The 12543-nt window shown below is 35.3% G+C and overlaps 1 protein-coding gene across 2 annotated transcripts in view; it reads right to left on the bottom strand.

The window, feature by feature from the left end:
- Nucleotides 1-1742: 1742 nt before the first annotated feature.
- LOC306886392 (cytoplasmic dynein 1 light intermediate chain 2-like) overlaps nucleotides 1743-12543 on the bottom strand; it is a 34209-nt gene continuing 23408 nt past the window's right edge. Inside the window, exons 6-13 of one of the 2 annotated variants that reach the window (XM_079443457.1) lie at nucleotides 11278-11371; nucleotides 10365-10500; nucleotides 10126-10237; nucleotides 9978-10037; nucleotides 9079-9120; nucleotides 8717-8834; nucleotides 7443-7577; nucleotides 1743-4982 (exon numbers count right to left, since the gene is read on the bottom strand). In XM_079443457.1, coding sequence (XP_079299583.1) covers nucleotides 4966-4982; nucleotides 7443-7577; nucleotides 8717-8834; nucleotides 9079-9120; nucleotides 9978-10037; nucleotides 10126-10237; nucleotides 10365-10500; nucleotides 11278-11371 — 714 coding nt within the window. In that variant the 3' untranslated portion in view covers nucleotides 1743-4965. Of the gene's footprint in view, nucleotides 4988-7442; nucleotides 7578-8716; nucleotides 8835-9078; nucleotides 9121-9977; nucleotides 10038-10125; nucleotides 10238-10364; nucleotides 10501-11277; nucleotides 11372-12543 lie in introns of both variants that reach the window. The other variant, XM_079443456.1, reaches the window with a different exon arrangement.

Consider the following 12543-nt stretch of genomic DNA (forward strand, 5'->3'; position numbering starts at 1 on the left):
ATTTATGGAAGCCCGTTTCCGCTATTGAATAAATATTTTTAAACTTTTAATCGCCCAAGTTGACTTTACTCTTAGGTTCTTCGGAGTCATATGGACCCCAAACTTTTACAGAGCAATTGCATAAGGAAATATATATTTTTTTATATAATAAAATATATATATTTTTTATTTACTTCTCAACTATGCATTTATGCTATGTTTTTGTGGATATTTGGTATTTCTTTACCTATTTACTGCACAATTACTCAACTATGCCATAAATTGGCTTATGAAAAATTATTTTTTTTATGAAAAAAATCACTTAAATGATGACCTAAATTAAACATAAAAGGTTTCTAGGTATTGGCCCATGTGTTAGGGATAGAATACTGCCATCTGCAGGTTAGAGGAAAAACTTTAGGAATTACAGAAAGTGCAATGACCACATATATCCAGCAGAGGTCCATAGGGACTCATTCATTTTCAGTTAAGTTTCAAGTCAATTTTTCTTCACGTTTCAACTTCTCGCAACTTTATATATATTTTGTGAATATATATTTAAACATTCTAAAATATATTAAAAATCTATATTTTGTCAAAGGTTAGAATTTGATGTTGTCTTTTGAATTGTCTGCTTTTGCAAATTTTGTTACATAAATTTGCAGAAATGTCTCTCTCTCTCTCTCTGTGTGAGTGTGTGTTTGTGTTATGTCTACCCCCTCACATTGTTATGCATTTATCTATTTATCTATATTGCCAAAATCTAAAAAATGCCCTGGTCACCTATGTAACACCTGTCTGTCTCTGTGTCTGTGTGAGTGAACATCCTTGTTGCATTTGTGCTCCAGTACCAGTCCTTCATTTATGAGTGGAAATTTTCAGATTTATGCCAAATTTGTTGATTTTATATGCCAATTTCTAGAAAAATGTAAAACATTTCAGATTTATACTGGGTTTACTACTTTTTTTTGGAAATGAAAAATTTTTCAGACTTGAGAATTTATATATCACAATTTAGACTTTTTAACTCGCAATTTATATCACAATTCTGAGAAAAAAGAATTGAAAGTTTGTATCACGGAATTATGAGAAAAAAAGTCAGAATTGAGAGATAAAAAGTCGCAATGATAACGTTTTATCATATATATAATACATGATAAAACGTACTTGTAACAAAATAAACTAGTTAAATGAATAAATGTTAATTCAGCTTGCCACCGGTTCCAAGCTCTAGTGCACAGCCTATATTGGTACTTAAGTACTTTGTCCTTGTACTTTCTATCAGCTTTATACAATTAGTAAGCCACTTGTAGACTGATTTAGGAATACTGTAAATGCTATGCCGTCATATATTTTTGGTTCTCACAATAGTATACATACTGCCTATACTAATATGTATAAATAAAATACTAATATATACACACTAATAATAACCACATTATACACACACTCTGTTACAGATTACATATTCAAATACATGCATGTACACATTTTCATTTAACTTTTCTAAAAATAATGGCTAGAGATGGGAGATCAGCACTGCCCCCAACTGGTTTGGTTCCCAAAATCATGCAACCATCTGAAAACTGTAGCAAACTCTTAAACCACACACCAAAAGATCAGTATTAAATTAAGTATATGTAAGTCTGAAGTAGGCTACTGTAATGTGGTCTTCTAAAAAATATGTGCATGTTGTAAAAATCAGCTGACATGACAAGAAAAAAAAAAAGAAAGAAAAGAAAATAATAAATCACAAGATAGTTATAGTCTGGATTTGTATTTTATTTAAGACAGGACTGAAAAAAAGACGTTTCCTTATCTTTGTTTGCATTAAAAGCAAGTTTTCACATGGCCACATACTGCATCAAGTTAAAGCCATACAATCAGACTCACTTTAAGGTATAGCACACAAACACAGTCCTTTGTGTGAATAGAAAGGTCTTTCAATTCCTGTATACAAATTTTGGAAGCTAGAGCATTTTCTCAACATTTTCTTTCTTTACAGGGGTAAGTGCATATTAGAAAGATTATACAGAACAAAGCTGTCAACTTTCATCCTAGTCTGGACGAAATATAGATAAAATGTGCTGTTTGTTATATAATTGCAATCATCCCCAACCGAGGGAAGGAAATCAATGAAGCTGAAGCCAAGTGAACTTGTTTCTTTTGGTGGACATCCTTAGACCTTTTATCCGTTGTATATCTCCTTTGGGGAAACAGATGGGTTCTGAGTTATTAAGCTTTTTCAAGTACTTCAGGCATCTCAGGACCAGCTTGTTCGTTTTTCAGTTTCTTAGTCCATTAAGTTGTTTACATTTGCACCAAGCTACTATTAAAATCAGTAACTGTCAAACTTTAAATAACTAACAATGTGTTACTTTTGATCATTTAACTAAGATGAATTAACAGTTCTTCATTTCTAGTAAATGTTACACTGCCATGAAATAATATTAAACTCCGTTTTTGAGGGGAAAATAAGTTATGTTCAGGAATGTGTCAGTGATAATTAAACGGTGAGATTTCAATCAGACATCAAATGCAGAGGATGCAATGAAATATTGAAGTGCATTTAAGGTTATATGAGCGGTTTTGAAAGCAGGTAGAATGTTATATGTGATCAAAGGCTTCATTAGTGGCAGCCCCAATTAGTTCTTACACAATCTGAATAGATGAAAAACCTTAACCACTAAAACAAGAGGTATATAGTCCAGACTTAATGTTGTGCTTGAATGTCAGCAAATGCTTTAGCCCTGCCCATCGTAAATGGAAACCGTTAAGCAATATTATGCAGCATAAATGTAAATTTCATTCGGGTTCCTTATCTCTAGTTTGGTATTAGATCTTTCTTATCATATTCCTAACACAAATTCATGCAAAACAACAGTAAACGCTACACGTCTCGTGGTCTATTCCCTTGAAGAGATAAAAAAAAAAGGACAAAGACTTCAAGCTCTTATTGAAAAAAAATAAAATAAAATCAGACATTGAACATAGACCACCACAGTATAAGCAGAGGATCAGTTTTGGAATGATGGCTTCTCCAGGCTCAGCCAAGAGCGGCCACCTGGGAGGAATTTAGGGCAGCTACTCGACATGGACATAACGTGGATTCTACATCTTTGGTTCCAGATTCCAATTCTCTGCGTTTTCCTTTTTCATCTGAAAATGTAATGATCATTTAAAAGCCACTTTAGCTGCTCCATTTACAGTTTCTCCACTACAACACTAAGGTTAAAAACTTTAGAAAAAACATTACATGTTTGTGGATGGATTTGTCAAACTAAACCAAATAACTTGGTTTCATTTTCAGCGACCAAAAAAAAAAAAAAAAAAAAAAAAAGGAAATCTGAAAACATCTAGCTTGAAACAGGAGTATGATACAGTATCAGTAGTGGAAGAAAATGTTGAGAAATTTACTATGAAGACAAACAAGGCCAGAGCATGTGGAGTGACAACAGTGAACGCTACTCTGAAGGCAAAGTCGTCACTTCCAGTGGGCACTGAGGCAGGGCACACGAAACAAACATGCGTCGCCTACAGGGTCATCTACAGAAATCGGGAATGTTTTACGTTAATCACTTTACAGTCTTCAGGTAACATATAACAAAAAAAAATCTGAGATCTCATTTGTAAGGACTAACAAAAGACACGACTTACAGTCTATCACTTGGCCACATGGGAATGGCGCTAGTGGTTTAAGCCACAATTTCCAGTTGGGATGAAATGTCCCGCTAAACACGTTTTATTTGGACGCTGACATTCACAAAAAGAAAGGCAAGCTCCCTAGGGCAGCAAAAAAAGATCTAGGCCACTGAAGTAAGCAAAATGTGTAATTGTAGCAAAAAAAGCAATGACCACAGACATGCATTCCCAAAATAAAACAAACAAAAATAAATTAAATGAAACTGGACCAAAAATAAAAATAAAGTTGACTGTTAATACTACAGTGCAATTCCTCTTTCGGAGACAAGCACCTCCACTATGACACAGGCACTTGGGAGTTATACTAAGAAAGATGCTGCCCTGCCCCTCTCCTCCAAAAACAACCATAGCCAAAAGAAAAAGCTCAGCCTGATACTCATCAATGCTTGTTTCATCTGAAATAGTTCTTCATAAATTGTTAAAACAATTCAATTTGATACAAAATCAAATCAAAGCTTGTATAGCAAATATTTAGCGCATATTTACATAATTCAAAGAGGTGGTGTGGCAGCGTATGCCATTCTTGTATGCTGAAGGCCAATGGGTATTTGTCATTAGTGTCATGACATCAGTGATGTTAAACATGTTAAGTGAAGCTTAACGTCTCACTGATAAAACAGAGAAAATAAAAGCTTGATTTGCTTTCTTTTTTTATAAATACATCAGCATAAATCTAACTGTTTGTACACACTATATACTTTTTGCAAGTATTTCTTGTTTTCAATGAATATATTTAGGCTTTTAGCAGTAGTTGTAGCAGATTGCAACACTTGCAACAGTGTGTTTCTGCTTTTGTCAGGAGGAGGGGAATGGGTGCCGTTAAAGGATCCCCAAGCTAAGCAAGGTCCCGCACTTCAGAGGTTTGACTGCCTCCTTAAGGACAGAGCACCCATTACCTGACCTGCCCTATGCCACACCAAAAATTAATCACCACAAATAAACAAACAAACATACATAGAAAGGGGTCTGGAAATGAAAACAAAGAAAAGCAGTTGCATCTTTTCAAATATCTACCTCTCTTTCCCCCACAACATCAGAGCCTATACATCTGACAGAATCCCAACACTTTCAGAAAACCGCGGTCTGTTTGCTGATTGACACACAAGGTGGGGGGAATTTTGGTCATGAATAGCTTTTTTTTTCTCCTTTATGTCATTACATGTTGATTTCCAGAGTGGACAATGCTGTTGGCGATCTCATGCCTCATTCTCTGTCGCAGGGGTGTTGTTGGCCGTTACTGTTGAGTCGGGTTTATGAGTCATTCGGTCCAGTTCCGCCTGGACGTCAGTCAAACCCGGCTTCTGCCCTTGGAAGAAAGAAGAGAAAGAAAACACAGAGTAATCTCCTGTAGTTTCTGTGTTGTATATGAAAATAACACAGGTTGGTTCTTAGGGGTGGAACGGTACAGATGTCACTGTTCGGTTCGTACCTCGGTTCGGGGGTCACGGTTCGATACAATTTCAGTAAAACAGGGAAAAAAATAAAATTAAATCTACTATGCTCGGTTTCTTTTCATTTATTTTGAACAGACAGTAGTGCAAATAAATAAAAAAATCCACCAAGATGTGTAAATACTACATATTATTACATTGTTATATATTTAAAATCTATTTTGTTTTCATTGTGAGTGTACACAAATAAAAGCAGATCTTTTATACAGTGATGCATTATTAATAAAACAATAAGTGTTTAAAGTTTAAACTAGGGATGTAACGATTCACTCAACTCACGATTCACAATTATTTTTTTTCCAAAATAAGATTTAAGACAAATTAAATGTGTTCTTTATTATTATGAAATTGAAATATAACACAATAATAATATACTAATATAGCACTTGCATATTATTGCTCTTTTGTTGGTTTTGATTGCTTCTATTCTCCTCATTTATAAGTCGCTTTGGATTAAAGCCTCTGCTAAATAACAAATGTAAATATAATGTAAATGTAAATAACAAAACTAAAGCTCCAAATCAAATAAATCTCTTCATACAGGCCTAAACAAAATAAGGCTTTGTTCTGTGCTCTTTCCATTTAAAATTAGAGGCAACCACTGCATTTTAATCATGATCCAAACAAAGATGCTGCATACATGCAACATGAACAGTTTTTAATCTAAATTATATTGTATAATTTCGAAGCAATTATATTATATAATTATATTGTAAAATTTGAAGCAAAAACAGAATGGTCTGACTTCAGTTTTGTGAAACTATACATAACAAATATCTGCATGAAACAGAAACAGCAGATGAGCTGAATGAGACGCAGATTCACTCTCTACCAGCAGGTGGCCCTTAAAGCGTTTCCTTGGTTTCTGCTGTAAACAAAGCACTTATGAACTTTATTATGCTTTTTACAGAGGCAACATGAAAAATATAGAAATATTATGGAATATTTGGATTTGTGGCGAATGAGAGAGGTAGGATACACGAGCACAGAGCTCCATTTCGCAAACAGTTGAGTGCACAAGCCTTTAGTATACTCCTTTGTCAGTCTAGAGACACGTTCAGAATCAGCACATGGCCACTGTCTGAGGGCTTTGTTTTCAAGTGAGCAACTCATGGCATTCGCTGTTCTTCTGCTGGCGGTTATCAAACAGAGTTGCATTACTGCGGGCGCCCCCCTTCTGGATTGAGTGAATTGCCTGTTTGCGTTGTAAGGCCTCAACCGAGATGTCCGTACAGTGATGGTTCGGTACAAATACATGTATCGTTCCACCCCAGTTGGTTATGGTTATGTGTGAACCAGTTCGGTGGATGTGGATGAGTGCTGCATGCTGGTATGCATTCAAAAGCAGCATGCTGTGTGGCTACACAAATGCAAACTTAATGAGAAGAATACGAAAAAAAAAAAAAAAAAAAAAAAAAAAAATGCATGCGGTTCTTTATCCGAGCACAATGGGGCCATAACAGCAGGTAATGAACAAAGAAATGTGTTAATATATTAGCTCTATATATATATATATATATATATATATATATATATATATAGACAACTGAAACAAAATATAAAAAATAAAAAGTGCAGTTGGTATGAATGTGACATCATTCTAGGTATGAAAGCCAGTAAGTATGAGATATCACCATCCATGGTGGCGTCACTCCTGGATACTCTCTCTGCTGTAAAGGCAAAACTCCAAAAAACAGCATTGTCCAGGAGGAACAAAAAACATTATGATAAAAGGTGATCAAGTGAATCTCAAATGACTGCACAGGTTTTAATTCAACCAAAAATCACAGGGGAGATAAAAAAAAAAAAAAAAAAAAATCCTCAATGTTCTGTTGTCCATGTGTACCAAGTTTTGAAGTTAAGACATGGCATTCAAAAGATACCGGCCAATTAGTCACTACAGGCCACACTCACAAAGACACTAGCCTCTCTCTCCAAAATGATAAAAGTAATTAAAATTCTTTAAAGATAAAAATAAGATTAAAATTTTAATAAATATTTGTCAGGAGTATCTTAAGATGGTGCACATCAAATGTCATGCAAATCGGACATGCTTTAAGAAACTGAGGCCAATTTTAGAACAATAAGGATTGTTTGCAACTTTTCATTATTTTCAAAAATTAAGAACATTTTCCCAAACTCTAATTGCTTAAAACATAAGCACTGCAATACAATATTGTAGTAATTCAAGACTTACATTATGCAAAATTAAATTTTTTCCCTTATGATTTTGGGGTGAAATATGGCAGTTTTTTTTTTTTTTGAGATTCACTTGTTCCTAGGGTTGAGGCTGGAAAAGGAAGAATGTACCTGTTTTCTTGGCAGAGCCTTGTACGCCCGTTCCTGCTGCTGCCCCTGGTGACCCAGGACTGCCCGGCACACCCGTCTTTTTACTCAGCAGACTGTTGAAGAAGTTGGCCAGCACTCCCTCATTTGCTGCTGCTCCTATAAACACACAAATTAAGCAATGACCTCAGGTGACAATGGGGATACCCAACTGATATTCATTTACCCCGTGTGGTCTCCAAAAGCAAACAAAACATATATCCAGATTCACAATAACCACCACTACAATATTAAAAAAGCTTAGTATGGCTATTAACTGAAAACTGGTGAAAACTTAAATACTTAAATGTGACCCTGGACCACAAAACCAGTCATAAGGGTTTTGTTTTACTGAGATTTATACATGATCTGAATTTATACATCAACCTGAATAAATAAGCTTTCCACTGAAATAACATACATGAATGAATGAATGAATCATTCATTCATTCATTCATTCATTCATGTATGGTTTGTTAGGATAGGGCAATATTTGGCTGAGATACAACTATTTGAAAATCTGGAATCTGAGGGAGCAAAAAACATCAAAATATTGAGAAAATCGCCTTTAAAGTTGTCCAAATCAAGTAGTAATATGCACTGCTAAGAAATCAAAAATTAAGTTTTGATAAATTTACGGTTGGAAATTTACAAAATATCTTCATGGAACAAGAAAGAAAAATGTATAATTCTGACCTATAAAATTATTGTTGGCTATTGCTACAAATATACCCGTGCTACTTATTACTGGTTTTGTGGTCCAGGGTCACAAATGTGAAATATAATACCTGCTACCTTACAGGGTGGGAAGGTTTAAGAATTCAATTAAAGTTGATTATATTAAAGTGACAGAAATCCATTCCTGCTGGTTTGAAACATGCTGACCAGCTGAGCTTAATGATCGGAAAATTTCATTTTTCCCCCACATCAACTGGAATGCACGGGAATATACAGTTTAGGGAATTATTCCTACATTCTCCTCATGAGGGCAGTGTTTTAAAGAGGTTAGACTGTGAGGCAAAGGCACAGGAATGAACCAGCAAAATGAGATGAGTGTGGAAGAAAACAAAAGAACATGGAGAGAAACAGAGAGAACAAAGTGCTCATATTAACACTCTCAGAAAAAACTCTGTGTTTTCGCTTGAGCTATCATGAGCTATTTGTGCCAGTCTGAAGAATAGAGAGCCATGAGATCACAAAGCTTCATTTAAGTTCTGCATCAAGTGGTGCGTGTAATCTTGCGAGGTGAGATATCTTACCTTTCATGTTGGGGTCTGGTTTCTTGACAGCAGTCATGGGTGAGACACTAGCCACATTGGTGGGCCCTGTCCGGCCTGTCGGCCGGGGTGAACCAGATGCAGTCCGCGCAGGAGACTCCTATGCACACACACACACAAAAAATAGGTGTTAGACACAATTCATCAGACTTATATTTCCCACTACATGAAATTACCAATAAAAAGGAATCTGAAATGAAATTTGATTAAAAAAGATAAATTGAGTAGCTTTTGTAAAATTATAAAACATTAGTATCACAACTTTATCACAGAATCCTCACAGCAGCATAATAGTATCACACTTAAAATTGTGAGATGTGTGTGGTGTCTGAAGTCACACTTACTGTTCCTCTTGTTGGTGTGGCCGGCTGCTTGGCTAACAGTGACTGTAATAAAGTGACAGAAGAAAAGAGAGCTGAAACATTGCTGTGCTGTGTGAAATGGTCATAACAAAAGCTATTTTATTATTTTTTTAACTATGTAGACTATTATTTAAAAACTTGGGGCCAGTCACTTCTTAAGAATTTTTATAATGTAATAAGCAATGATGCATCGGATTGATTAAAAGTGGAACTAAATACATGTATAAAGTTACATAAGACTTCAATTTCAAATAAATTCTGTTCAATTGACCGTTCTGTTTAAGGGGAAAAAAATTAAATATAGAAAACAATTATTTTAAATTGTAATGATATTCTATAATATTGCTGTTCATCTAGCTGAAAGACAACACATTGTTTTGTATGGAATGTCACACAGTAATTTTTTTCATTAAAAAAAAGACAATATCAACAGAGGTGACAGCGCACATAGAGCCTAATAGTGTGTTAAAGACCATTCTCAAAAAAAAAAAAATTTAAATGACCAAATATTGTGTATGTAAACAGTTATACTGCATATCAATCCTGGGTCAGTTAATGAAAACAAGGCTGGCTTCATCAGTTCCCTACATTTCACTGCTGGTTATACTCTGTATAATTGTGTATGTGACAAATAAAAAAAAATCTTGAATCTAAATGGTCAGACACCTCTGGAAGCACAAGGGAAAATAAACAAGTCAAAAGGGTTTCACTGTATCTAATCAAACTAATGAGGGACAGCGGGAGAGCTTAGTGAGGGATGCATGTCGACGTCAGAGAGGAGGTCACTTAATTTCGGCTGCCTTTCAAATGTGTAACCTCAGCACTGAATGAAGAAATCTGATATTAAATCTGCAATCTGTTTTCTTGTAGACCAAACATACCTGCTGCTTCATGAGGAAGACCTGCTCATCCTCTGCACTGATTTCCTTGTCATGCACCAACTTTAGAAACACAAGGGACAAATAGGCATGTGTTATATACGTACAAGCAGATTAAGGTAAAGATTAAATTACTAGGTTCTTTTCTCACCTTTCGTACAGGAGGTTTCGTTATAAAGTCCTCAAAGGGATCTTCAGGTCGAACCGTTGTGAAGTTTTCGTGCAAGATGGCAATTTTCTTGTCATTGTCCCATCCAGAAGGACTATGCAGAGATAAAAATGTTTATAAAGAAACCAGTTTGACAGACTGACACCAAATTGAATACGATATAGATTCTCACATAAAGAGATAAGAAATGCAACAGTTTTAGGGGATTTTGGAGATCTCACATGAACACAGCGTCCTTCTCCACTACTAAGGCAGGCGTAGTAAACTGGAAGTCATATATTTTGTGCACCATGTATTTGTAGAGAAGGTCCAGGTTCTTCTCCTCTTTGACTGAAGTGTAAATCAAACCAGCTCCATCTGTGAGATTTGATTAAGGATGTGTATACTGTAAAAAAAATGCTTGTAATTTTTAACAGGGATATATATATATATATGGAGAAAAACTGTAAATGGTTAAAAATTGCATTAATTGCAATTTTACTGTAATAAATGTTTTATGCAAATAAAAACAATGAACTGCTGTATGATTTATGATGAAAAACAGTAAAAGAACATTCCCAGAAGTCCCTGCATGACATCACATATGATTATATTCCATGTAAATAATTTGGTTTGTCCTAATTTCTAATGCAAGTCATGTGCGTTAGGGTGTTTTGTGTTACATTTTCTGTTTCTGAGTTAATGTTTATTGCATTATTTTAGCATCATGTGTTACCATGATAGTGTTTTATCTTTATATGTCCCGGTGCACCGTTTTTTCACAATTACTGGCTATGTTTTATGGATAGGTCACTTAAAATGAACGCTGTTTCATCATGTGACTTTCTGTTTTACCACCTGTATTATTATGGTGGTTACCAGAACATTTTAAAGGTAAAAAGCAGATTTTGGTAGTTCAAGTAGATTGGTATATTTAAATTATATCACTTACTAAAATATACAGTCATGTGTTGCAAAATATACAAGTCACCAATTATACAATCTCAAAATACCTGAAATATTATGGTGAGTTTCTGAAACCACAGCTGCCATTTATAACCATAAATTTAACAAAATGTTTCTTTAAAGTTTACTGCATAGAAAAATTAGAAATATTACAACAGCACAAATGCTGAGAGTGAGTGAATAGGATACACTGTAGACAGAACCGCCGGATGTGTGACTGAATGAAGTCAAAATGCTCCTCCTTGTAGTCGTGCTCCTTCTCCAGTACACTGACAGCATCACACTAAAACACAGAGACAGATATAGAGACAGATTTTTGGGTGAACCATACATTTAAAATCATTGATATCCCGCTTTTAAATGACAGACAGCCATAATCGTTTTGGCAGGAACAGGAGGTGCCAACTAGGCTGCTTAATCTAGGAGGCTGCCATGACAAAAATATCTTGGACAGATGATTCTTAGCCATCGCAAAAGCAAACTCATCTCTGCAAGTCACAGATACCGCTGACCTTGTACTGAACCACAGGATATACTAAAAACATCCTGTCTTTAACACTTAAAACAAATGTGATAAATCAATGGCAATATATATTCCTGGAGTAAACTAAACCTAATATTGATATCATACAATGTCTTAGTGTTCTGTTTTTAATCTTGACCATACAAAGAAAGGTAATGTGGTCCAATGTTGTTTGAACCTCAACATCCATTGAAAAATCTTCTCACGTTATGCAAAAGCAAGAAAGTCATACAGGTTTGGATGAGTATGAGGGTAAGTAAATGATGACAATTTACGTTTTCAGAATCAGAATGAGCTTTATTGGCCAAGGAATTTGTTATAGTGACAGAAGCTCTACAGTGCAACAGAAAGACAGCAACAGCACAGGACACAGATAATAAAAGAATAATATACAAATAGGCAATGTACAAAGCAGCAAAGACACAATTTATAATATAGACAACTATTTATGTACAGCTCAAGTATGTGCAAATTAGAAATGAGAAAATAAAAATAAAATAAGTGAATGTGGTAAATGGATAATGTATTATAGTTGTGTGTTCCACATTTATTGTTGAGTGTTCATAAGATGGATTGCCTGAGGGAAGAAACTGTTCTTGTGTCTGGTCGTTCTGGTTCTCAGAGCTCTGTAGCGTCGACCAGACGGTAACGGTTCAAAGAGGGAGTGTGCTGGATGTGAGGGGTCCAGAGTGATTTTACCAGCCTTTTTGCTCACTCTGGATAAGTACAGTTCTTGGAGAGTGGGGAGGGTTGTACCAATGATTCACTCAGCAGTCCGGACTACTCTCCGTAGTCTTCTGAGGTCAGATTTAGTAGCTGAGCTGAACCAGACAGTTATTGAAGTGCAGAGGATGGATTCAATGATGGCAGAGTAGAACTGTTTCAGCAAGTCCTGTGGCAGGTTAAACTTTCTCAGCTGGCGAAGGAAGTAC

The sequence above is a fragment of the Barbus barbus genome (genome assembly GCF_936440315.1).
Source record: "Barbus barbus genome assembly, chromosome: 1".
Taxonomy (NCBI): Eukaryota; Metazoa; Chordata; class Actinopteri; order Cypriniformes; family Cyprinidae; genus Barbus; species Barbus barbus.